Genomic DNA, 27,801 nt, shown 5'->3' with positions numbered 1-27,801 from the left:
AAAAATAAAATCTGTTAATCCATCGGGTCAAGTAACCGCATTTATCGACCATACACACCCTCCTCCCCAAGGAGATTTGTGCCAGCCTAGTTCAGATAAAACCATTTTATTCCAGAAGATCGGGATCTGCAATGAGAACGTGGACGCGAGTTCGGGCAGGTGATTAAGAGCGTGTGTGTGTGTGTACGCTGTAGGATTCCTCCGCGTGGATTAATTGCATCTGTCCGCAAACAGAGAAAACGACCCTAGAGATGGCAGGCGTTAATTTCGAGGATCGTCAAACACCGGCCACTTGAATTTTGTCCGCGGTGATTCAAAGGCGATGTTAATGATTTGTCGGTGCTCTCACATCTGTGGGTAAGAACATAATACAAAGAAGATAAAGATGGTTAATGCTGCGAAGCATGTTTCTGGTTGCACTATACAAAATAAAAATCCCACAGGCGACATTGATAACGTATGCGGTTTAAAATATTGTATGCAATATATCAACCAAACTATGACCCATAATTAATGGGCCATAAATATTAGTACTACAACTAAAAACATGGTACCTTTTATGGCTCATTTCTGATATAACCAGATGGTTTTTTACAACACTTCTAATTTAGCACAAAATTGTAGTTCTTAGGTTTACAGATACCCCAAACATGTTTCAAGCACAAGGCTACATGACACAGTGGTACTAGACTGAACTAAAATTGCATACGTGTATTGCTCAGATAAAACTAATTTTATTTGTGACAATAAACACAGTCGCATCTATCACCAATGGCATAGCAGGACTTGTGGTATTAACTGCTCTGTCATTAGTTAAGTGCACCTCAAAATATGACCCAGTCGGATGTTATGTGATACAGTACTACCGTCTCTGAATCCAGGGGTGTGCTGTTGGTGTGCATCTCTCTCCTCCACCACCACCACCACCACCACCACCACAACCACCACCCCACTCACCCCACCGTACCCTACCCTCACCTCACCCCACCCGCCCGAATATGGCAGTGTCGTGAAAATCACGTTAGTATGGTTGTTTCTCGAGGAATGGCAACGTCCTCTATTTCTATAAAACGATATCTGAAAATTAACAAAGCTTATTTTAAAAACATAGGGACTATCCTGAGTTTGGGGTCGGGACGTAGCCTAGTGGAAAAGCGCTCGCTTAATGCTCGGTCGGTTTGGGATCGATCCCCGTCAGTGGGCCCATTGGGCTATTTTTCGCTCCAGCCAATGCACCAAGACTAGTACATCAAAGGCCGTGACATGTGCTATCCTGTCTATGAGATGGTGCATATAAAAGATCCCTTGCTGCTAATCGGGAAGAGTAGCGCATGAAGTGGCGACAGCGGGTTTCCTCCCTCATTATCTGTGTGGTCCTTAACCATATGTCCGACGCCATATAACCACACATAAAATGTGTTGGGTGCGTCGTTAAATAAAACATTTCCTCTCTATCCTGGGACCGGCCTCGGTGGCGTCGTGGTTAGGCCATCGGTTTACAGGCTGGTAGGTACTGGGTTCGGATCCCAGTCGACGCATGAGATTTTTAATCCAGATACCGACTCCAAACCCTGAGGGTGTGCTCCGCAAGGCTCAATGGGTAGGTGTAAACCACTTGCACCGACCAGTGATCCATAACTGGTTCAACAAAGGCCATGGTTTGTGCTATCCTGCCTGTGGGACGCGCAAATAAAAGATCCCTTGCTGTATATCGGAAGAGTAGCCCATGTAGTGGCGACAGCGGGTCTCCTCTCAAAATCTGTGTGGTTCTTAACCATATGTCTGACGCCATATAACCGTAAATAAAATGTGTTGAGTGCGTCGTTAAATAAAACACTTCTTTCTTTCCCTATCCTGAGTTTATCGCCATTGTTTAGTAGTTCGATGCATCTGCCGCCAAAGAGAATCAAACCCTATGTGGCGGTTAGGAACCATAGCTGTAACTAAAGGAGGAAACCCGCTGCTGCCACGCCAAATGTTACTCTTTTTATTAGGGGGGCGGGACGTAGCTCAGTGGTACAGCGATCGTCTGATGCGCGATCGAGCTGGGATCGATTCCCGTCGATGCGCCCATTGTGCTATTTCTTCTCGTTCCAGCCAGTGCCTCACAACTGGTGTAACAAAAGCCATGGTGGGTACTATCCTGGGGGATGGTGCATATTAAAGATCCCTTGCTGCTAATCGAAAAGAGTTGCCAATGAAGTGGCGACAGCGGGTTTTCTCTCTCAATATCTGTGTGGTCCTTAACCATATGTCCGACGCTATATAAGCGTAAATAAAATGTGTTGAGTGCGTCGTTAAATAAAACATTTCCTTCCTTCCTTTTCGATTGGCAGCAAGGGATATTTTATATACCCTATCCCACAGACGGGATTGCACATACCACAGCGTTTGTTACACTAGTTTGTAGAACACTGGCTGGAACAAGAATGTAGAATAAACTGCACTGTTACTTCGTCAATTGTTGGGGGCGGGGGTGTTTGGGTTTTTGGATGTTTTGTTTTCCAAAACATTTCGAGATTTGTTTTTTAAATTCATCTATCGAGAACTTGCCATGGTTGGTTGGTTGGTGGTGGTTGGTTGGTTGGTTGGTTGTTTTGTTAGTTGGTTGGTTGTTTGGTTGGTTGATTGGTTGGTTGGTTGGTTGGTTGTTTAGTTGGTTCGTTGGTTGTTTGGTGGGTGGGCGGATTTATGAGGTGGAATTTGGGGGGATGTTGGGGGGGGGGTGTTCGCGAGTTGTTTCTATTTTATTATGAGTAGTTTCTTAATGGTATAAGCATCCTTTTTACATTACTTTGTGTACGTCTTCTATTTATATACCGGCCTCGGTGGCATCGTGGTTAGGCCATCGGTTTACAGGCTGATAGGTACTGGGTTCGGATCCCAGTCGAGGCATGCGATTTTTAATCCAGATACCGACTCCAAACCCTGGGTGAGTGCTCCGCAAGGCTCAGTGGGTAGGTGTAAACCACTTGCACCGACCAGTGATCCATAACTGGTTCAACAAATGCCATGGTTTGTGCTATCCTGCCTGTGTGAAGCGCAAATAAAAGATCCCTTGCTGCTAATCGGAAAGAGTAGCCCATGTAGTGGCGACAGCGGGATTCCTCTCAAAATTTGTGTGGTCCTTAACCATATGTCTGACGCCATATAACCGTAAATAAAATGTGTTGAGTGCGTCGTTAAATAAAACATTTCTTTCTTTCTTTTTTTCTATTTATATACATGTACACTAATTGAACGAAATAATCAAACTCATATATTGTAACAGCAAATATTGGCTACAACCAAAAGCCTCATCTACAATATCGTCTACAGTATCGGGAAGTTAACCTAATTACTGGCAGTCTGTCCCATACTGCTGACACTCAACCCACACATCTCTTCGTGTAGAGAATTGAATTGGGTCTCAAATACCACGTGTTGCTTTATTTGTTTCCATCACGTTATTAAAAATGCAACTTGTGTCAACAATAGTCGGTATAATAAAAAAAAATAATAATAAACCAGATTTATTAGCGTCAAAGGCGCAGACCTTAGTTTTAACCCGTAAAACAAATGGACACTAAGTTTAGTTAATTTACAAAACTGTAACTCATTTGGATAAAGTTACAATAGAGTGAAAGAAGAGTCTGTGATGTTAAAAAAGGAAATATCCTTAAAAATAGAGACTATACCTGGAATCAATAAACCGCTACTTCTCAGATTCACGTGCGTTTTTAAAAATATAAAAAAATATAAAAATTTGTATTAGAAACACAAGGATGACCAGCAACACTTCGCTTGTACGGAAATGAATAATCTAAAGAATGAAACATAAGTAATGTTTGATTCCAGTGATCATAAACGGTTCTAATAGTTGTAATAGTGAAAAATATGCTGTATTGTTTAAAAACTAAGGTCTGTCCCTTTAACACTTTGTGGATTGACCAATAGGCAGTGCCTATATTAAAGGGACAAACCCTAGTTTTTAAACATTACGGCGTATTTTTCATTATTAGAGCCGTTTTTTGGAAAAAGACATTATGTAGATTGTTTTTGGTTTTTTTAGATTATCCATTTCCGAACATACTGACGTCATTCAAATTCAAAATTAACTGTATTATTACAATGCTTCGCCACATTACAATGCTCGCTTTTCATCAATTTCATTTTCCGAGTGGTTGGTAAATGTTTTAGAGTGCTCTATTTTTTAAGGAAAACAGATATGTTAGTACAGTAGTGATTTGGTTATGACGTGGTATGTATGCTTAAATCCAAGTAGCCATACGTCATGACCCAGTTTTGTAACAACGTAATGCAGTTTATTATATTGTTTACATTTTCACTGTTTTGAGGATTTGTAAGAAATAGAATATTACATTCATGTCCGTTTGATACCATTTATCTTACAACTCGTTGTTTATAAACGTATCCAGCGAGCGTAAGCGAGTTAGATACGTTTTTAAACAACTCGTTGTAAGATAAATGGTATCAAACGGAAACTCATGCATTATTCTCTATTTAAAAGAAAAAAAGGTATTTCCTTACATACATTTTTTTTTTACAAACTTCATTTGAATGTTCAGTGTTCTGTGATGGATACTGTTTCATCTACTCAACTCCTAAAAAGTTGGACTTTTCTCTTTTTTTATGAATTGCCTACTATAAAAGAAAAAGCAAGCCGTTTTTTGTATTTCACACGACTTTATTGCATGACGTCGTCATAGTATATAGAATTACACGAAATTAATAACGATTATCATTAGTTGGTAGTGTAATATCTCGTAACATCTGATATGTAGTCATAAACATGATAATTACATCTATTGGTCTGCGATGTCAACTTATCTATTACAACATTTAACCTACGTCATAGTTCGATGAAAAAGTACGGTCTGTATAAGACTGTATTTGCGTATTTTGGTATTCATTAAAAAAGATCGTTAGTACACTAGCCTTTGATATGTGTGCCTGTTTGTGTGTGTGCGTGCGTATGTGCGTGCGTGCGTGTGTATGTGTTTGTACATGTGTGTGTGTGTGTGCGTGGATGCGCGGTATTCGTGTTTAACGACACCTCAGCACATTTTAAACTACGGTTATTTGGTGTCTAACATGTGGTTATTTTGACACTTGGTCAAGAGTGAGAGAGGAAAGGAATGTTTGTTTAACGACACCTCAGCACATTTTAAACTACGGCTATTTGGTGTCTAACATATGGTTATTTCAACTTGATCTAGAGTGGGAGAGAGGAAAGGAAAGGAATGTTTGTTTAACGACACCTCAGCACATGGTATTTAACCTGGTAATTTCAACACGTGGTCGAAAGAGAGAGGAAAGGAAAGGAATGTTTGTTTAACGACACCTGAGCACATGTTGTCTAACCTGGTAATTTCAACACGTGGTCGAAAGTAAGAGAAAAGGAAAGGAACGTCTGCTTAATAACACCTCGGTGGGAAGCGCACACAACAATTCCTTACTACTGTTTAGGAAGAATTCAGTGGGTTTAACGTCCTCTGAAGACTATATGTCAGATTTACCAAATGTTTAACATCCAACAGCCGATCATTAATAAATCAATGTTACTGTTCTCCGGTAGTGTTAATAGTTCTGTCTAGTTCATTGTTTATGCTGTGATACATTACAAGCTATCAACACTATGTCTTTGGTTTAGTAAAAAAGAAATTGTCTTAAAGGGACATACCTTAGTTTTTAAACACTAAGGAATATTTTTTTACTATTAGAGCCGTTTTTGAACTCATGCTTTACTTACATTTTATTATTTAGATTATCGATTTCCGTACATTCGAAGTGTTTTTGGTCATCCTGGTGTTTTTAATATCACAAAATGTATTTCTCATATTTTTAAAAACGCACGTGCGTCTGAGAAGTAACAGTTACGGAGGCGAGTTTTAGTCTATTTTTAGAGGATAATTCACTATTTCAAAGTCACAGACTCATTTTTCACTCATTTGTAACTTTATCCAAATGTTTTACAGGTTTCTAGATTAACTAAATTTCGTGTTAATTTGCACGTGTTGAAACTAGGGTGTGTCCCTTTAAACATTTTACGAAATAAAACTGTAAATCTGCAACACAATGTCCAAATTTAGTACTAAAAATCTGGCCAAGACCGCGTTCGATTCAAAACAAATTTTATTGCATGTAATGTATATATACAAAGAATTGGGCACAAGTTATCCAACTTACGAGGCACTCTAAGAGACCTGGACCCATATTCACAAAATATCGTAAGCCTAGTTTCACACGTAAACGTAAATCTACGACTGAAGAGCTATTCACGAAACCGCGTACACGTAAGTTACGTGTAAAGTTGGACGTAAATATAAGAGTGCCTCCGGTTACAACTAACGCTGCACGTAAGTAATGTATATATTATAAATCAATCACTATCGCCGTTATTTACTATTATTTACGGAAACTGGCAGCATTTTCAATAATTGAAGCAGTTTGCGAAGGCGAACGCCCACGGATTGAACATATTTTTGTTGGTGATTGAACGGATGTTTTCGACTCGGCCAATTTCTCCTGACTTATCTTTTCCTTTTTAAGAAATGTCTTCAAGTTCGTGCCAAAACGCGGATCCTCATCAATACTAAAATGTCATGGTTCGCCGTTCGCGATGTTATTGTTAGTAGAAATTGCGATGTTATTGTTAAACGAAATTGCGTTTTGCGCATTTTTTATTTACCCGGTAGCCATCGTTTCTAATGTGTGGTTGGTTTTTTTTAATTTGTCCGGTGAGAGTGGACCCATATTCACAAAAAGGTGTAATTTTACGTCTACGACTAGCACTTACGTCTGCCGTAGATTTACGTTTACGTGCAAGAAGCACCTTATTCTCAAAGACGGTCGTAAATGTAAACGTAACTTAGTTGGACGTAAATCCACGATTTAACACTCTCACCGGAGAAATTTAAAAAAACAAACATTAGAAACGATGGCTACAGAGTAAATAACAAATTCGCAAAATGCAATTTCGTTTGTCTTCTGCCAATAATAACATGACGAAAGGCGAACCATGACGTTTTGGTATTGGTGAGCATCCGCGTTTTGGTACGAACTTGAGGATATTTCTTAAGAAGGAAAAGATAACTCAGGAGAAATTGGCCGAGTCGAAAACATCCGTTCGATCACCAACAAAAATATGTTAAATCCGTGGGCGTTCGCCATCTGCTTCAGTTATTGGAAATGCTGCCAGTTTTCGTAAATAATAGTAAATAACGGCGATCGTGCTTGATTTATTATATGTACACGACTTACGTGCAGCGTTAGTTGTAACTGGAGGCACTCTTATATTTACGTCCAACTACACGTAACTTACGTTTTCGTTGTTTCGTGAATAGCTCTTTAGTCTCAAAATGTTCTTTATTCAGTCAATTATTACACATGTCATGTCGAAATTCTGCTGTACAAATGATCTTTTTAATGTGCCCATACAAACCTATGTTTTCGCGCACGCTTAATTACATGGGCGTACATAGGGGGGGGGGGGGGTTCGACCGACCCCCCCCCCCCCCTGAAATCGCTTTTTTTATAATTTAATATATCTGACATTGATATCTGACATTATTATATTTACTCAACATAGAAATATATGCCCAATATCTCTGCAATCTATTTTGGAACCCCCCTTTTCAAAACTCAAAATAGAAAAATATATGCCCAATATCTCTGCAATCTATTTTGGAACCCCCCTTTTCAAAATCCTATGTACGCCCATGAATTACCAACTGAATTATTATTTTAAATGTTTGCAAAACGTCTTATGTGGTAATGGGCGTTACCTGGCGTTAAAAGTAGGCCCATTGTATATTTTAAGTCACATAATACGTGGGATTATATCCTTAATAGGCCAGATGGTGTGTCATGTATTTAAAAATTTCAGATTTTTGACCAATATAAGATGACATAATGTAACAGAGTTTCATCTCAACACAAACGCATAGTGTTATATAAACGTATATAAGTTCTAATGTATTGGATGAATGCTCTCTCTCTCTCTCTCTCTCTCTCTCTCTCTCTCTCTCTCTCTCTCTCTCTCTCTCTCTCTCTCTCTCTCTCTCTCTCTCTCTCTCTCTCTCTCTCTCTCTCACACACACACTAACAAATGTTTGTTGAAAATCGCAGTTCTGTTTAGGGGTATCCTGCACTGGTTTTAAAATATTGTGTACATGCATAACAACTGTATAACAAATAAAAGTATATTTTATATTTTGGCAGTGGATAGCAGTATTTGCACAAATAATGAAAGTCACATATTACTACCAATGAGAGACACGGCTGTTTTTACTCCGTAAATATTTGCACCTCGAACTTTGACACAGACCTGTCTTCTTTGGTACAGCATACCTATAGCAAACACACACGTCATAATAAATTTATTTATCCTATAACTTACCCATGATGTCCATGTCATAAACCCATATGATAATTTAGTGTATTAACCCGGTTAATAATGGTATGCAAATTTGCAACGTCTCTGGGTAATGTGTTGCTGTGGATGGGTAATTTGCTTACAAGCCAACAAGACCTGTGTACCTGAGCGTAACGTTTTCAAAGATTTAGTTCAAATGCGTGACGTCAAACAAATTTGTGCTAATCGAGATGACGTCATATTACCGATGGCGGCGATTTTAGTAGACTCGGTTGATATTTTCCATATTACAAAATACTCGTGACGAATCCTTTATATATCATATTGTATATCACACACATTCGGTGCAAAAAGTGTCTTGACTTTGAATCTTCCCACAGTAACTAGACTGGGCTATTCTTCCGTGTCTGTCGTGGTCTGTCATAAAATTGGTATCATTTCCGGCATCTCTTGTTCCACGCGTGCGCATGCGCAACCGAAAGAAGTCTTTAACACTGTCTAGAATGCTCTCACTGAAGGCCATGTATATCCACGGGTTGGTACAGCTGTTTAAACTCGCCAGTAGCAGAATGATTGTGTAGGTTGGACCTGAAAATATTAAAAAGGAATAAATTAAACCTTTTTTATTACAAAACCCTACAAAGTTAATATTTTGGGGCGGGATGTAGCCCAGTGGTAAAGCGCACGCCTGATGCGTGGTCGGTCTAGGATCGACCCCCGTCGGTGGGTCCATTGGGCTATTTTTCGTTCCAGCCAGTGCACTCCGACTGGTATATCAAAGGCCGTGGTATGTACTATCCTGTCCGTGGGATGGTACATATAAAAGAATCCCTTGCTACTAATAGAACAATGTAGCGGGTTTCCTCTCTATGACTGTTAAAATGACCATATGTTTCATATCCAATAGCCGATGATTAATAAATTAATGTGCTCTAGTGGTGTCGTTAAACAATTTTTCTTTAATATTAAGTGTGCAAAAGTTCGTCACAGATAGGGTAGAGTCATGTCGGGAATTCGAAATGGCGGAATGTGAAATTTAAAGGTACATATACAAACATGATACGTGCCGGGCATAAAATAGTCCAGTTGTAGTGTACAATAGAAATACTGAATTCTGTTTATTTGTCCAATTCAAACATTAGGGTTTCGGGTAGGGATAGAATTATAGTTGGTGTTAGTTTTAGATTTCGAATAAACATTCTAAAATACCAGGCCGACATACAATGACACATATATATTGTAGGAACACGATTTGATCTTATTCGAGCGGCTAGAGTAAGGGTGCCTTAACACCCCCCCCCCCCCCCCCCCCCCTCTCTCTCTCTCTCTCTCTCTCTCTCTCTCTCTCTCTCTCTCTCTCTCTCTCTCTCTCTCTCTCTCTCTCTCTCTCACAGACATTATTTTCTGTTCCTTCTTACGACGTCGTGAATCATTCATTGTATTTCACAGTTAGCTTCCTCGTCAGACGATTTCGTTTGTTATCAATCATGTTTTCAGTCGGGTGTTTTATAACACACGGGCCATTACCCTCAGTCAGATGTTACATCACACCGAGATGCACGGCAAAGTTTCTTTTTAGAGTTTGTAAAATTGCTTAATGATCTGTAATGATACTGTTTAATCGGCGTGTGTTATATACTGGCCTCGGTGGTGTCATGGTTAAGCCATCGGACATAGGCTGGTAGGTACTGAGTTCGCAGCCCGGTACCGGCTCCAACCCAGAGTGAGTTTTAACGACTCAATGGGCAGGCGTAAGACCACTACACCCTGTTTTCTCACACTAACGACTAACCACTAATAATTAACCCACTCTTCTGGACAGACAGGTATGTGCCCAGGACAGCGTGTTTGAACCTTATTTGGATATAAGCAGGAAAATAAGTTGAAATGAAATGAAATGTAGCAAACCGATTATGTAACAGAACATTTTCATTTTATTTCTTCTTTTTTTTTTCTATCTTTCTTTCCTTTTTTCTTTCAGAAATATTGATTTTTGTTCATATTTTAAATTGGATAAATATATTATTATGACAATTTGTCATTTCCTTCTTTTTTTTCTTTCAGAAATATTCATTTTTGTTCATATTTTAATTTTTATATTAAAAAATACTACTGACGTCTGTTATTTGTGTATTATGGAGAAGGCCTAATAAGTAGAAAAAACCTGTGCCTAATCTATTTGGGTTTTTTTTAAAGCAGTAAAATATGTTTTAATCAATCAATTCACGAGTACACATTCTGAAGTAACAAAAACTGATGCAAGATTTTGATATATGCAATTTAAAAAAAATATATATTTCAAAATACCGTGACGCGTTATTTATAAGCGTTTTTATTGGTGGATCAATCAGTATTTTATTTCCATGTATGAATCATATGAGAAAACATATACACATATATAAATTTGTTAAAATATTTATGATAATCCATCTCAGTGAACTAAAATATTACGTCTTTATTACCCTTGAAAAATCAATTACATAAGGAAATAAAGGAAATGTTTTATTTAACGACGCACTCAACACAAGTTATTTACGGTTATATGCCGTCGGACATATGATTAAGGACCACACAGATATTGAGAGATGAAATCCGCTGTCGCCACTTCATAGGCTACTCTTTTCGATTAGCAGCAAGGGATCTTTTATATGCACCATCCCATAGACAGGATAACATATATCACGGCCTTTGATATACCAGTCGTGGTGCACTGGCTAGAGCGAGAAATAAATCGATTATATACGTTCATTGTACATTGGATTTTCGTAGTATCGTGGAGTTGGAAATTGGTGCGCCCCAGGCATCGACCTCTCGAATTTGCGCCACAACCGTATCTTACTTACTCTCTGTTAAAAGATCTGAGATGAGCCAAAGTTATTTTTTTAGTCCAGCTGACTGACCTAACAATGTAACAGTTATTCCAAGTGTGTTAGAGTTTGTTTAAATCTGGTTTATTTATGTCAGCGGTGTTTTTTATTAGTTGAATGAAATCCCATGTGGGCACGAGATCAAAACTGGTTTGGGTTAGATCGTCTAAAACACTTATAAACACCAAATAATCAGTAATCTAAAGCACATTCGTTTATTGGATATCAAACTTCTTTTTTTTTACTCTTTTTTTATTATTATTGTTTGTTGGGTGTGACGGAAAATGCTCTTAATTTTGTTTTCGCCTTTGGCGATATTAATTGTTTTAGAGGGCCGTGTGCAGTTCCAATATGCATTCAACCCCAGGTGGGCACTTTGTTGCGCAATACCTCTGCGCGACGGTGGTCGTGCTCTTTCCAATACACACCCAGAGCAGCTGCGGAGGCCACGTGGCCAGTAGTTACGTAATACCTCCGCGAGTGCGGTTTTTACGACCGTGATTTTGGCGACTAGGCGTCAGCAAGTCTGGCCACCATCTAAGGAAAATTGTCGTCTTGGTCGCTGTGGAAATATCACTTGTAGGTATTCGGTGCCGCGATGTACCCCCAGGCGATACTGGGATTTTATAATAAATAGCTAGGGTTTTAGAGATATCAGGAAGAAACATAGGAAGGCTTCCAGGGGGAACGTTGTCCGTCCGGACTGGTAAATATATTATTTCTGCTCTGTTGTATAACCTTGATGTGATTGATGTGACTTTAAATATTTTAATACTGTATTATACCAATATTATTTAGACGGTGCTGCCGGTAATCTGACGCAGTAAACTGTAGGCTCACTGTTCTAATTTATATAAAGCTTAACCAGTCATCCTAGAGGACCTAGGTAAACTGTAGGTTATTGTCTTTATTGTGATAGGTACCAGTATTAATTCTGTATTACAAGGTTACTGAATGAGTAGATAAGGGGTTAATTAAAAATTAACCAGTTAGGAATAGTGTGACGGAACATGCTCTTAAATTTGTTTTCGCCTGTGGCGATATTAATTGTGTTAGAGGGCCGTGTGCAGTTTCATTGCACTTAGGCCAGGTGGGCAACTTGTTACGTAATACTTCTGCGCGACGGTCCTCGAGCTATACTTTCTAATAAACACCCAGCCAGGTGCGGAGGCCTTGTGGCGAGTAGTTACATAATACCTCCGCGAGTGCGGTTTTTACAACCGTGATTTGGCGACGATGGCGTCAGCCAGTCTGACGATCAGAGAAAAATATACCGACTCTGGGAGAGGTGGAATATCAGATGATAGGTGAGGTACCGCGTTGTATCCCCAGGCGATATTCGCTGTCTCTGAGAGTTGTGAATAAATAGCTAGGGTTTAGAGATATCTAGGAGAACCATAGGAAGGTATCCCGGGGGAACGTTGTCCGTCCGGACTTTGGTAAATATATTATTTCTGCTCTGTTGTATAACATTGATGTGATTGATGTGACTTTAAATATTTTAATACTGTATTATACCAATATTCTTTAGACAGTGTCTTCGGTCATCTGACGAAGTAAATCGTAGACTTATTGTTCTAACACTATACGAGTATTTGGTAATATAAAGCTTAGCCAGTCATCCTAGAGGACCTAGGTAAACTGTAGGTTATTGTCTTTATTGTGATAGGTACCAGTATTAATTCTGTGTTACAAGGTTACTGAATGAGTAGTTAGGGTTAATTAAAAATTAACCAGTTAGGAATAGAGCAGTAATTCCTTTATTAATTAAGTTCCCCATGGAAGCGTATCTCAATTATCACACGTGTGGGTGTTGTGTCACGGTGAAGTGATTAGCATATTGTGTAAACTAGACACCTAGAGATTAACTAATTAAGTGATCAGTTCTGGGTTGTTATTATTGTTGTTATTAATTAACTACTGCGGCAGTACATTTGTCAGCGTATGTTAATACAGATTCCAAAGTGTATTGTGTTTTTGTTGTTTTCTAGTGAACTAAACGTGCTATAATAGTATATACTTTATATAAGATCGTATCTCTGATCATACCTAGACGAGCCAAAGCGATTTTGAACTGCCCGTTACAGAGAGATCTAATAGATATACAGTTAGGAGAGATATTTGGACAATCGTGTTTTATTCAGTTACGGGTATTATAGAATCCCCGTGACAAATAGAGTTGTAATTCCTTTATTAATTAAGTTCCCCTGGAAGCGTTTCTCAATTACCACACGTGTGTGTGTTGTGTCACGGTGAAGTGATTAGAATATTGTATAAACTAGACAACTAGTGATTAACTAATTAAGTGATCAGTTCTGGGTTGTTACTATTTGTTGTTGTTAATTAACTACTGCGGCAGTACATTTGTCAGCGTAGATTAATACAGATTCCAAAGTGTAGTGTGTTTTTGTTGTGTTTTCTAGTGAACTAAACGTGCTATATTATATATACTTTATATAAGATCTTATCTCTGTTCATACCTAGAGACGAGCCACGCGGGTATATACTGCCCGATACAGAGAGATCTAATAGATATACAGTTAGGAGAGATTTTTTTTTTCTCTCGTTTTTTTTTTTTTTTTTTTTTTTTTTTTTTTTTTTTTTTTTTTTGACTCGTAGTCTTCTTCAGAGAAAATCTGTTGAATTTGTCCATTAACAGCAAAGGATCTTTTATACGTGCTTTCCCACAGACAGGACAGCACATACCAGTATATACAATGAAGTTTATCTTACTACGGCCTTTGATATACCAGTCGTCGGGCATTGGTTGGAACTGACAAAAAACAAACCATCAGGGAATGGATTCACCAATGAGATTCGATCCTGCGATAAAAACACGTCACGCGAGTGATCTACCAACTGAGCCAGATTCTTCGCCTTGGTCAGTAAGAGATCAGCCAGACAGAGCGAGAAAACATTCGCTAGACTGGTTTAGGTGTAATATGTTAACTCCAGTGGCCATAGATCACAGTTATCTTCCCATTTGGCTGACCAAAATCCGGAAATATATCCGCGCAAGTAGTCTGCTGTTTGGCTGTTATTATTTCATGGCAGATAGCTGTGAAGTGGAAACTATTGGACTGGAGTTGACAGGGGAGTTAAAGTTTGTTTTGTTTAACGACACTACTAAAGCACATTAATACACTGATTTATTAATCATCGGCTATTGGATGTCAAACATATGGTCATTTTGACAGTCATAGAGAGAAAACCAGCTACATTTTTTCATTAGTAGCAAGGGATCTTATATATGTACCATTCCAGAGACAGGACAGCCCATACCACGGCCTTTGAGATACCAGTCGTGGTGCACTGGCTGTAACGAGAAATAGCCCAATGGGCCCACCGACTGGAATCGGTCTTAGACCGAGCGCGTATCAGGTGTGCGCTTTACCACTGGGCTACGCCCCGCCCCCTTGACAGGAGAGAGCTTGTAGTTTGCAAACGTGTTTAAATTGTTAACATTGAAGATGTTTTTGTGGTGATTCCGGCCCATGCAAAAGTAGTGCTGTTAGTATAAAATGGGTGTACTCCGGCCAGGTTTAGTGGATGTTTTTGTGGTGACGCACTCAACACATTTTATTTACGGTTATATGGCGTCAGACATATGGTTAACGACCACACATATTTTGAGAAGAAACCCGCTGTCGCCACTACATGGGCTACTCTTTCCGATTAGCAGCAAGGGATCTTTTATTTGCAATTCCCACAGGCAGGATAGCACAAACCATGGCCTTTGTTGAACCAGTTACGGATCACTGGTCGGTGCAAGTGGTTTACACCTACCCATTGAGCCTTGCGGAGCACTCACTCAGGGTTTGGAGTCGGTATCTGGATTAAAAATCCCATGCCTCGACTGGGATCCGAACTCTGTACTTACCAGCTTGTAGACCGATGGCCTAACCACGACGCCGCCGAGGACGGTCATTGGCTATTGGATGTTAAACATTTGGTAATTCTGACACGTAGTCATCAGAGGAAACTCGCTACATTTTTCCTAATGTAGCAAGGGCTATTACGCTGTGTAGAAACGTATAGCGTAAATAATTGTGGTCAGTGGCCAAATGTACCAGTCAGATAGTTCGCGAACGTTAGCGTCGCTCTCTTTCGCTGAACGAAAGGATGATTTCAATGTTGCTATCTCGCAGAGCAATGTAAAAATACTTAACAATGACGAGGCGATGTTGCTTACCAGTTTAAAAAAGCTTTGCAAATTAGGATATGTGCCACCTAACAATGCTTTAGTGAGGAGTACTTTTTTTTTTTTTTTTTTTTTTTTTTTTTTTGGGGGGGGGGTATAGATATAGTAGGAAATGAAAGTAAATGGTTTGGGTCCCCCATTCCGTCCCCCCCCCCCCCCCCCCATCGTAAATATTACGCCCTCCGCTATGATCAAGGTTACAGCAGGAGTTTATCACGGAGCGCCGGTCACGACTTTTCGACTGATTTATTTCTAGTTTGAATGATTGGAAGGCGCTAGCTTTGAAATTGCCTGTATACCGTAATGTCCATTCAATACGCTATCATCGTGTGATCTGGGGAACGCTGGTATTAACAAGACGAACTCGGCAAATGAGTTAATTCACTACAGACAAGATGGCGTAGGATAAGACAACACAACGGACCGGTCACGGAGGTTCATGTTAATTCCATCAGTCGACTTTTTGACGAGACCGCACGGCACACTGATACCGGCCTCGGTGGGGGGGTTGGTTAAGTCATCGGACATAAGGCTGACTGGTACCGGGTTCGCCTCCTGGTACCGGCTTCTAACCAAGAGCGAGTTTTAACGACTCAATGGCTAGGTGTAAAGCCACTACACCGACTTCTCTCTCACTAACCAGAGGCGGATCTAGGGGGGGGGGGGCAGGGGCCCGCCCTTAAATTTTGCGACAGTTATAATTTTATTATATATTAATTTCATTTGTTTACGATCCCCTCTAAACCTCCCCCAAAGTTCCATTGACATTCCGCCTGATGTCACTGCTCCCCCCCTCCCCCAACTGGATTTTCTGGATCCGCCACCGCTAACCACTAACTCACTGTCCTTGACAGACAGGCCAGATAGCTGAGGTGTGTGATCAGGACAGCGTGCTTGGATGCAAGCACGAAAATAAGTATATGGAGAAGAAGCAGACTTGATTTTACTCAGTGGTTAGAGCGTTCGTCTAGGGTGCTGAGGTCAACTACATCGGCGGACATTCCCGTCCCAACTACTGCCTCTACAACTGGTATATCAGATGCCGTGGTATGTACTGTCCTGTCTATGGGGATGTGCATATAAAAGATTCTTTGATGCTAACGAGAAAAGGTTAGGCTTCCTCGAAAGATCTTCGTCGATGGGCCCATTCGGTTATGTCCCAGGTTCCAGCCAGTGCACCATGACTGGTATATCAAAGGTCGTGGTATGTGCTGCCACCCATACACACACACATACACACACACTGACACACACTGACACACACATACACACACACACATACACACACTGACACATACATACACACACTGACACACACATATACACACACACACATACACACACACTGACACACATACACACACGCAGACACACACACACACAGACACACACACACACATACACACAGACAGACACACACAGACACACACACACAGACACACACACATAGACACACACACACAGACACACACACACACAGACACACACACACACACACAGACACACACACACACATACAGAGACAAACAAACACACACACACACACAGACAAACAAACACACACACACACACGCATACACACACACACACACACACACATTGAGACACACACACACACACACACACACACACCTTTCAGGAATCCTGCATCCGTGCCTGGTCATAGAGAGGAAACCCGCTACATTTTTCCATTAGTAGCAAGGGATTTTTATATGCACCATCCCACAGACAGGATAGCACATACCACAACCTTTGACACATCAGTCGTGGTGCAGTGGCTCAAACGAGAAATAGCCCAGTGGGCCTACCGACGAGATCGATTTCAGATCGACCGCGCATCATGCGAGCGCTTTATAGAGCTACGTTTCGCCCAAAGCACATCAGTGTGACATTCATGTTTTGTTTAAGATGAAGCAGGACCTGTGTTCGTGCTCTCTGGAGTTACCTCCCCCCCCCCCCCCCCCCACCCCCACCGTGTGTGTGTCAATTGTACCGGTGTCACCAATGGCTCTCCCGGACCGCCAAGGAGCTGTTGGAAAGCGCAAGGTAGAAGCGGCGACAGCGGTCACAAAGATCAGAACACCGCCAAAACAACCTCCGCCACCACCTGAAGGAGCAGAGTCCGGCGAATCCATGGACTCCTGGACTCTGCACGGGAAGCTTGATCGCCGCTACTCCAGGTGCGTGGTAGTTGACGTGCCGGACACCAAACGTCTCTTGGCAGCGCCTCGATGTCGGAACTTCGAGGACATCCCGGACGGTGAAGGCGAATACGAGATGCACCCAGTGACTTTCAAGGATGGGCGGTCAGCTGTGAGTATTACCCACCATCTGGACAACCGCTACAGCCAGGTTCTACTGTTCGCAGAAATGGACAACATTTCGATACATCGCCTGATGAAGAAGGTGTTCAGCAAACAGTATCCTGTGATCACTAGACTGCTAGCGAAGCCGGATATACACCAGCTGATCCCCCATCTGGACACGAGGGTGTGGCTCTCCTCCCCCTAGTCAACCTTACTTAGGACAGGTAACTACCTCCTTTATTGGGCTAGTTAGACTTTAAACGTTTTCGATCGAGTTCAAAATTCTTAAGTTTATTTTATTTTATAAGTAGTCTGACACGCATTTTATTTTGGCGTCCGATCAATTGCTCAAAATCACCTTAAAAACCTTTTGGCTGAGCAGTCTTAACTATTTTGGGTCAAATTTTAGAGTCCAGACATGTTTTTGGATGCAGTTACTCTTTGTAGACTTAGGTATTTGCCAGGCTTCACCGAGGAATCGAAATTCAGCCAATCAGAGCACGGCTCCCACTCGGTGTTACTTCAAGTTTGCGAAGTGTCTGCTATTCGGTCCGCGCTCGCGTTTGACCGCACTAAATGGCTTTGTTCCAAAACCTGCCCACTTCAAACTTAATCCCCCCCCCCCGCTCCGGAGTTGGTCACTGGCGAAGTCAGAGGCTAAATCCGTGGTGGGCGTGCCTGAACCTTCGTGGATAGGGGCACGTTAATAGAGTTTCCCATTCCCATCAGTGTGATTCCAGCTTACTAAACCTGTACGGTGGTGTCGTGGTTAAGCCATCGGACATAAGGCTGGCAGGTACTGGGTTCGCAGCCCAGTACCGACTCCCACCCATACCCAGTTTTAATGACTCTGTGGGTAGGTGTAAGACCACTACATCGTCTTCTCTCTCACTAACCACTAACAACTAACCTACTGTTCTGGACAGACAGCCCAGATAACTGAGATATATGCCCAGGACAGCGTGCTTGAATCTTAATTGGATATAAGCACGAAAATCGTGTTCAGTATGTTCTGTATACATGGAAATGTTCAAAATTACTTGCGACATATTTATAAGCCTCATGGTCAAAACTATTTTGTGCTAAATTATTTTCCAAAATTATATCTCTCTCTCTCTCTCTCTCTCTCTCTCTCTCTCTCTCTCTCTCTCTCTCTCTCTCTCTCTCTCTCTCTCTCTCTCTCTCTCTCTCTCCCTCTCTCCCTCCCTCTCTCTGTGTGGGTGTGTCTCTCCCTCCGTCTCTCCTTTCTCTCTCTCCTCTCTCGATCTCTCTACCTTCCTCTCCTTCTCTCCAAAGAGTCGACTAAAATAATTATATGTTAAACACCAACGAGCCGTAGATTAAAAATGAGTTGAAATATCATTAAAAAGCAACAACAAAACAAAGCCAACAACATTGATTCTAATTTTCTTATTGGCTATAGAAAACTCGAGTTCGACAGGATTTGGAATTCCCAGGCGGTCGGTCACCCAACACAAAAACAATGGTAAAAACGTTATCTACCAGAAAGCGCTCTCTCATCAAAATCCTACCTATATACAATTAACCAGGTTCTCGTTGAATGTTTATATATATACTCTTCAAAAAAAGAAACGCAAAAGGGTACAAATGGGTTATAACTCCGATTTTATGTTTCCTACCGGTTCATGCTTTGTGAATATAAGGTCATTGCATGTCCCAAACACATTCCCACGGTTACATTCGATAAAACGCAGCTACTGTACAATAAAGTTCCAAAATGTGAATATTCGCAAAAACGCAGCCACGTGCAAACCATGTCACCACTGCACGTGCGTTGTCTGCACGTGCAACATGAACACCGACAGTATAAAAGTGCAGGGTGTTCGCTTGCCTGGCCTCTGTATCTGGCCGACAGTTGACAATCCAGGACATGCCACGTCTCAGTGAACCGCAGAGAAACAATGCCATCGGCCGACTAGACGCAGGCGAATCCAGAACGGCCGTTGCCAGGGCATTCCATGTGTCCCCAAGCACCATCTCCAGACTGTGGGACCGTTACCAGCAACATGGATCAACACGTGACCTCCCTAGATCCGGTCGACCACGGGTCACTACCCCCGGGCAGGACCGCTACATCCGGGTACGCCACCTTCGGGAACGATTGACTACTGCCCACCTCCAGAGCCGCAGCAATACCAGGTTTGCGCAGGATATCCGACCAGACCGTACGGAACCGCTACGTGAGGTAGGAATTCGTGCCAGACGTCCAGTTCGAGGTGTCGTCTTAACACCACAACACCGTCGACTCCGAATGCAGTGGTGCCAGATTCATCGACAATGGCCTCAACTGCGATGGAGACAGGTGTGGTTCAGTGACGAGTCCCGATTTCTGCTCCGACGTCATGATGGAAGATGTCGCGTGTATAGGCGTCGTGGTGTGAACGTTATGCGGCAAACTGCGTGCAGGAAGTGGACAGATTCGGCGGGGGTAGTGTCATGGTGTGGGCAGCCATCTCACACACTGGCAGAACTGACCTGGTCCACGTGCAGGGCAACCTGAATGCACAGGGCTACATTGACCAGATCCTCCGGCCACACATCGTTCCAGTTATGGCCAACGCCAACGCAGTGTTCCAACATGACAACGCCAGGCCTCCACAGCACGTCTCACAACGGCTTTCCTACAGAACAACAACATTAATGTCCTTCCTTGGCCATCGATATCACCGGATTTGAACCCAATTGAGCATCTATGGGACGAGTTGGACCGACGCCTCCGACAGCGACAACCACAGCCCCAGACCCTGCCCGAGCTGGCAGCAGCCTTGCAGGCCGAGTGGGCCACCATCCCCCGGGACGTCATCCGTACTCTGGTTGCTTCAATGGGCAGGCGGTGCCAGGCAGTTGTCAACACACGCGGAGGCCACACCCGGTATTGACTCCAGATGACCTTGACCTTGGTGGTGTGTCCTATCACTTACTCACAATGGACTAGAGTGAATTGTGAACAATCCTGCAACATTTGGTAATTATCGGACTCACCATTCAATAATTAAATCAATTCTCCAAATGTTACGACAATGTGGTTTTGCGTTTCTTCTTTTGAAGAGTATATATATAGATGTACATAGAAGTGTTTGTGCTTGTATTATAATAAATTATTTAGAGTATACTTATGTTTTTGTTTCCTTTTAATTTCTTTAGTGTATGTTGATTAAACATTATTTACTACTACATACATAAACAAAACGTCTGCGTCAAAAATATTATATAAGATTCAGCTAGCTTTTACTTATGCTTGAGTGTATTCACATATTTTATAATATTTAAAGGGACATTCATGAGTTTTCTGCAATTTTTAAAATGTTATCGACCAACAGAGACTTTTTAACGATTGTAATTACATATCAAATATATTTTCCTGCATAAAATATTAGTGGCTGTATATTATATTATAGTATTATTTTTTCGTACGTACGACATTAGTTTGACTTTTACAACAAAAAATAATATTAAGACGAAAAGAAACGCATTGAATATACAGACACTGATATTCTAAACAAGAAAATAGATTTAATATGTAAGTTTAATCGTAGAAATATTTTATTAGTCGAAACATCTTACAATGCAGCAAACTCAGGAATGTCCCTTTAATTGTATTTAATTTGTAACATTGTACTAAGCTTCAAATACTATTTCAATCGCATTACAAAGACGTTTGTTTAGCAACCTAAATGTAAACATTTGCATACTGACTCATTCTGTAAAAGGGCGGCACGTAGCCCAATGGTAAAGCGTTCGGTCTGGGATCGATCCCCGTCGGTGAGCCCATTGGGCTATTTCTCGCTCCAGCCAGTGCACCACGACTGGTATATCAAAGGCCGTGGTATGTGTTATCATGTCTGTGGGATGGTGCATATAAAAGATCCCTTGTTGCTAATCGAAAATTCTTTTCAAATCACTGGCATGATTTTGCAAGTAAGGTTTTGATTGGTCGAATGAAAGGTCAACTGGACATGAGCTCCAATGGGTTGCTGTTAGATCCACATGTAATAGTGGAGCTAATTTTAATTAGATTGGTACCACTACACATTATTTTTCTACGAATTGTGTCAGCAAGTGATCTACGTCACGCTCACGTCACACCAATATTACACTAGTTAGATATGGAGTGATTGTTATGACATGAGTAATATCTTACACTGGTGTGTAGTAAAAATTATTTTGTCATATATATAGAATACTACACGAGCTTGCCTGTCATAACATATTTATAAAATGACAGAACAGTTTTGGTATCTGACGAGTTTCATTAAAATGGTGTGACAGGCAAGCTAATTTAGTATTTTATTAGCTTTATTAAACAAAGATTCCTTTCCTTTCCTAATAGCCACTGATTCAACAATGTGCTGGGGTGCCATTAAACAGACATTCCTTTCCTAATAGCCACTGATTCAACAATGTGCTGGGGTGCCATTAAACAGACATTCCTTTCCTTTCCTAATAGCCACTGATTCAACAATGTGCTGGGGTGCCATTAAACAGACATTCCTTTCCTAATAGCCACTTATTAAGCAACGTGCTGGGGTGTCATTAAAAAACTTTCCTTTCCTTCCTCATTGAACAAACACAACTGTATAACCTAATTTAGCTGGTGATACGTCGTTGCAATTCTAGCATCTTTTAATGCCAGGTTATTATTATAGATCCTGATTTCCCTCGATAGTTCTCATTTTCTCTAAATTTCCCAATTCATTGATGAAATCTCGTGTTTTCCAAACTTATGCACGCAATCAGAATAACAGATTTTTAAAATTTTATTTCCCTTGATATTCCTCCTACTCTGTTCTTAGTTCGCCCTGTATGAACTCTGGGTTATGGAAGGTGTATCCTGTGCTTGCTTGCTTGCTTGCTCTCTCTCTCTCTCTCTCTCTCTCTCTCTCTCTCTCTCTCTCTCTCTCTCTCTCTCTCTCTCTCTCTCTCTCTCTCTCTCAAAAACTAAACAAAAAACACCTCCACCAAAAACCCAGAATGATCAGAGTTACACTCTTATGTCTGCACAAGACAAGAGTCTAAGTAGACTTTGACAAATTGGTAACCACTCCTATAGATCACTGCCATGTACTTTGTCTACAGGGGACAGCCTCTCCCTATTCTGCTACACATTCTCTACTCTGTCTGCAAGAGGACTGCCACCCCAAGACTGGTTTCACAAATAAAACAAACGGAACAATAACTGACGCGAGTTCAGGTCAGCAAGCGCACGCAAGCAATTTCACTGGTTTCCATTCTGTTCTATCGAATCATATTCATTTAACATTAGGCGTAAAACCCAGTCTATCGAGCAACCGACTGTGCCACATGTTTCTGAACATGCCTCTCACAATACATGTCAAACACGCTTAACTGCATATTCAAATAACCGATATGTACGCTTCGAAGGTCCTTTGATTGTGCAATATAATTTGTACTGCTTTAATGCTGAACGGTTATGTGCAGCAATATAATATATAACTTATTTATTCTATTAACCGATTTGCAGTTAAGTGGAGTCGACTTATAACTGGATTACTATGAAATCCTTTATTTTCGCGGGTTTAAAGGGACAGAGCCTAGTTTTTAAACATTAATACTTATTGTTTACTGTTAGAGCCGGTTATCATCATTGAATTCAAACTGTACTTGTATTTTATTGCTTAGATTATCCACTTCCGTACAACCGAAGTGTTTCCGGTCATCCTGGTTTTTCTAATAGCACAAAATGCATTTTTTCATATTTTTAAAAACGCACGTGCGTCTGAGAAGTAACGGTGATTGAGTCACGTTTTAGTCTATTTTTAAGGGTATTTCAACGTAAATTAACCAAACTTAGTGTCCATTTTTACGTGTTGAAACTAGGGTCTAGGTGAAAAATATGCCTTAGTGTTTAAAAACTAGGGTCTGTCCCTGTAAATGTTGATAGTTTTGCTATACATTTAGTTGGGAAGTTAAATTCGTGGATCAAAAAGATAGTGTCATAAATTCGTATTACTTGTATATTACATGTATTATCTTTTCGTTGTGTTCTTAAATTCGTCGACTGCACTAAAACAAGTTTGTTTTGTTTAACGACACCACTAGAGCACATTGATTTATTAATCATCGCCTATTGGCTGTCAAACATTTTGTAATTTTGACATAGAGTCTTAGAAAGGAAACCCGCTATATTTTTTCCATTAGTAGCAAGGGATCTTTTATATGCACCATCCCACAGATAAGACAGCACATACCACGGTCTTTGATATACCAGTCTTGGTGCCCTGGCTGGAACGAGAAATAGCCCAATGGGCCCACCGATGGGGATGGATTCTAGACCGACCACGCATCACGTGGACGCTTTACCACTGGGCTACGTCCCGCCCCTTTACTGCACTAGTTCACATGAATTACACGAACATTCAAACACCTCGAATTAACTTCTTATAATCTCTTTATAGAAACGGGCAGATACCACAATATTGACAGGAATAATAGAATTTGTCGTCTGTGCAATATGAATGTAGTAGAAGAAGAATATCACTTTTTTCTAGTGTGTCCTTTCTTCAGTAACATAAGAAATAAATATATTAAACCTTTTTATTACAATAAACCATCAACATTTAAATTAACGCAACTACTGCCCAGCGACAATTCAAAACAGCTAATTAAATTGTGTAAGTATTTGAAAACTGCTACCACGCATAGAACAGACAACATTGATAAATGATTATGTTATTATATTGTATATTATTGCTATGCATGCATTACCCATTTACTACCGGCCTCGGTGGCGTCGTGGTTAGCCATCGGTCTACAGGCTGGTAGGTACTGGGTTCGGATCCTAGTCGAGGCATGGGGTTTTTAATCCAGATACCGACTCCTAACCCTGAGTGAGTGCTCTGCAAGGCTCAATGGGTAGGTGTAAACCACTTGCACCGACCAGTGATCCATAACTGGTTCAACAAAGGCCATGGTTTGTGCTATCCTGCCTGTAGGAAGCGCAAATAAAAGATCCCTTGCTGCCTGTCGTAAAAGAGTAGCATATGTGGCGACAGCGGGTTTCCTCTCAAAATCTGTGTGGTCCTTAACCATATGTCTGACGCCATATACCGTAAATAAAATGTGTTGAGTGCGTCGTTAAATAAAACATTTCTTTCTTTTTTTACCCATTTACTATAGAATTTTATCGATTGTAACCCGATGCTACATACCATTCCCCGCAGTGTGCACATTACATTGTTTTATATATAAATATGTATGTATGCCTACAAAATGTATATTTTTTGGCAAAAATAAAATGTGTGTTAATCTCTAAAAGTTGTTTTACAGTGTTATCGTCTACATATCAATATTACTGAGTGTAGTGATGGGAATAGGCTTGAATTTCATCATCGATTCTCCGTTATAATCGGTTTGCACCAACTGATCAACTTTCGATTACACAATATCATTTTTTTTTCTTTATCTACACATTTAATTTCAACTTATTTTCGTGCTTATATCCAATTACGGTTCAAGCACGCTGCTGGGCTGTCTGTCCAGGACAGCGGGTTAGTTGTTAGTGGTTAATGGTTAGTGAGAGAGAAGAGGGTGTAGTGGTCTTACACATACCCATTGAGTCGTTAAAACTCGCTCTGGGTGGCAGCCGGTACCGGGCTGTGAACCCTGTACCTACCATCCTGTAGTCCGATGGTTTAACCACTGCGCCACTGGCGCCGGTTATCTATACATACCAACAAACACCAATCCTAATATAGTTACACCAATTCCACAATCTAGAGGAACAATTACAGGTAATATTTGCCTCACACAGTTGATTATCGATTTTAGTAATCGACAATTACATCGGCAGAGTCAAACTGATCAATTTTCGCTTATAATCGATCATTGGAACATCACTTTACTGAGCTAATTATAAATGCGTTATTAAATTCGTCGACGAATAATAGGAAAATTAAACCACTACGAGTTTATAGGATATTAAACGAGCTTCCATTTCAAATCATATTTATGTCCCGAGTAAAATAATTTTCAATTGTCACGAGCTTTAGCGAGTGACAATGAAAATTATTTCACGGGGGAGATAAACATGGTACGAAATGGTAGCGAGCTTAATATCATATTTATTACCCATAATTAATCTTAATTTATATCACTCAACTCGTTCCCTGGACTCTCCTGTAAAGTTGTAGTACGCCAATCAATGACGTCACCGTGTGACGTCGAAGTGTTACGTCCCACTTGGCGTTCTAGTGGGACGTTTCACTTTGATATATGTACCAATATGTTTTTAACCATATGGGTAATAAAAATGAATTTCACAGTATTATTGTCTATATATCGATACCACTGAGCTACTTACCATAGAAAGGTGCGTTCGGGTCGTAGGCTGCCCACATCTGAGCGACGAAGAAGGGTGACCAGCAGATGAGATAGCAGACGATAACCGTCATGGTGAGTTTGATAGTCTTTATCTTGGCCCTTGAAATCCCGTGATGATGTTTCCCTTGCGTTACGCTCACGTTCTCCTCCGACATACCACGCAGTAGACCTCTCACCCCTGCCTTCCCAGCGTGAGCCGTGGGTTTCGAAACAACAACCGGCTGGCTGTACCCCGGGGCCAGTTTCGCCGCGATCTTCCCGCTCTTCCACACCGAGAAACATATGTTCCCGTAGAGACAGACGAGCAGGATGGTCGGGATGATGTACACGGAAACCGTGATCCACGTGATGTACAGCTGGAGCTTCCACAGAGGGTCGAACACGCCCCAGCAGTCGTAGATCTCCGTGTCCGGTTCCACCTCCATGTAGGAGAAGATGACCATCTGCGGAACGCTGAACAGGAGCGCCAGACTCCACGCCGCCCCTACCATCCTGTGGATTTTCCCTGACCCCCAGCTGGAGCTGGTCAGAGGGTGGCAGATGGCGAAGTAGCGGTCTATGGCCGTCGTTATGAGGACGTACGACGACGCGAACATTGCCAGACCCTGGAAGTACTTCACGAGTCTGCAGAGGAAGTCGCCTCCTTTGAACCTGTAGGTAATGTCCCAGGCGATTTGAGGTAGGACTTGGCAGAAGGCCACGAACAGGTCGGCTAAACTGAGGTGAAGGATGAGCAAGTGCATCCGTGAAAGCTTCTTCTTCCTGAGAAAGAGGAACAGGACCACGAGGGAGTTACCCACAACAGCCAGAAGAAGAATGGTTACCTGGACGGCTATTTCAATCGACGCCAGCGACTCGTTGCGCGCCATTGTCTCCGCCGTCTCGGTGCTGTTGGCTGTCGATGCGTTCACCGTCGCCGTTTCGTACGGCATCACAGTTCTCGTAAAGGTGGAACTGAAATTGTTTGAATAGTCTAAGAAATATTCCATAGCAGTAGATGTCTGTTTCTTTCTTTTTGTTTTTAGAACATAAATGTTGTCCTGGTTTGAATCTTTGTCTAATATTCAGCTCCTCACCTTTTCATAAGGCAAAACGCATCTTTGTACAAGACAGTTCATGTAAGGGAGAACTAAAATTGTTTGAACTGTCAAAGAAATATTCAATAGCGATAGATGTTGTCATTTGAATTTTTGTCCAATTCAGTATCTCACCATTTCAGAAGGCAAAACGTTTTTGTTTGTTTTTTGTTGTTGTTGTTGTTGTTATTGTTGTTTGTTTGTTGTGTTTTGTTTGTTTTTGGGGTTTTTTTTACAAAACAGTTCTATAAAAGGTAGAACTCGAATTATCCATAGCAGTAGATGTCTTTTCCCCTTGTTTTTTGTACACACTAGAACACATATTGTCCTGATTAGAATCTTTGTCCAATTCAGCTCCTCTCCGTTTCACAAGGCAAAGCTTTTTTTTAAAAGACAGTTCTTGTACAGGTAGAACTGAAATTGTTTGAATGATCAAAGAAATATTCCACAGCAGTAGGTGTCTTTTACTCTCGGTTTATTTTTGAACACGCTAGACTATATGTTGTCCTGGTTAGAATATTTATCCAATTCAGCTGGTCACCTAAGGAAAAACGGTCACGTAACAGTTCTCGTAAATGTAGGAATGGAATTGTTTGAATAGTCTTAAGAAATA

The 27,801-nt window shown here is 41.0% G+C and overlaps 1 protein-coding gene across 1 annotated transcript; it reads right to left on the bottom strand.

Annotated features, from left to right (window-relative positions):
* Nucleotides 1-245: 245 nt before the first annotated feature.
* On the bottom strand, nucleotides 246-27,044 carry LOC121387617 (cephalotocin receptor 1-like). The gene is made up of 3 exons (XM_041518785.1): nucleotides 26,093-27,044; nucleotides 8,854-8,965; nucleotides 246-351 (listed from the first exon to the last, which is right to left on the bottom strand). Exons 1-3 carry the CDS (start codon nucleotides 27,042-27,044, stop codon nucleotides 246-248), a joined length of 1,170 nt encoding a protein of 389 aa, XP_041374719.1.
* Nucleotides 27,045-27,801: the final 757 nt, after the last annotated feature.

Source organism: Gigantopelta aegis, chromosome 13 (genome assembly GCF_016097555.1).
Source record: "Gigantopelta aegis isolate Gae_Host chromosome 13, Gae_host_genome, whole genome shotgun sequence".
In the NCBI taxonomy this organism is placed as follows: Eukaryota; Metazoa; Mollusca; class Gastropoda; order Neomphalida; family Peltospiridae; genus Gigantopelta; species Gigantopelta aegis.
Note: the sequence above shows the minus strand (reverse complement) of the source record. Positions and strands in the feature narration are given on the sequence as shown.

Excerpts from the sequence above, each read along its gene's own strand:
- LOC121387617 (XM_041518785.1), bottom strand. The coding sequence starts at position 27,044 with ATGCCGTACGAAACGGCGACGGTGAACGCATCGACAGCCAACAGCACC. Across the intron at positions 8,966-26,092 it reads CCCGAACGCACCTTTCTATG|GTCCAACCTACACAATCATT; the intron begins GTAAGTAGCTCA and ends TAATATTTTCAG. Across the intron at positions 352-8,853 it reads AGTGTTAAAGACTTCTTTCG|ATGTGAGAGCACCGACAAAT; the intron begins GTTGCGCATGCG and ends TCTTACCCACAG.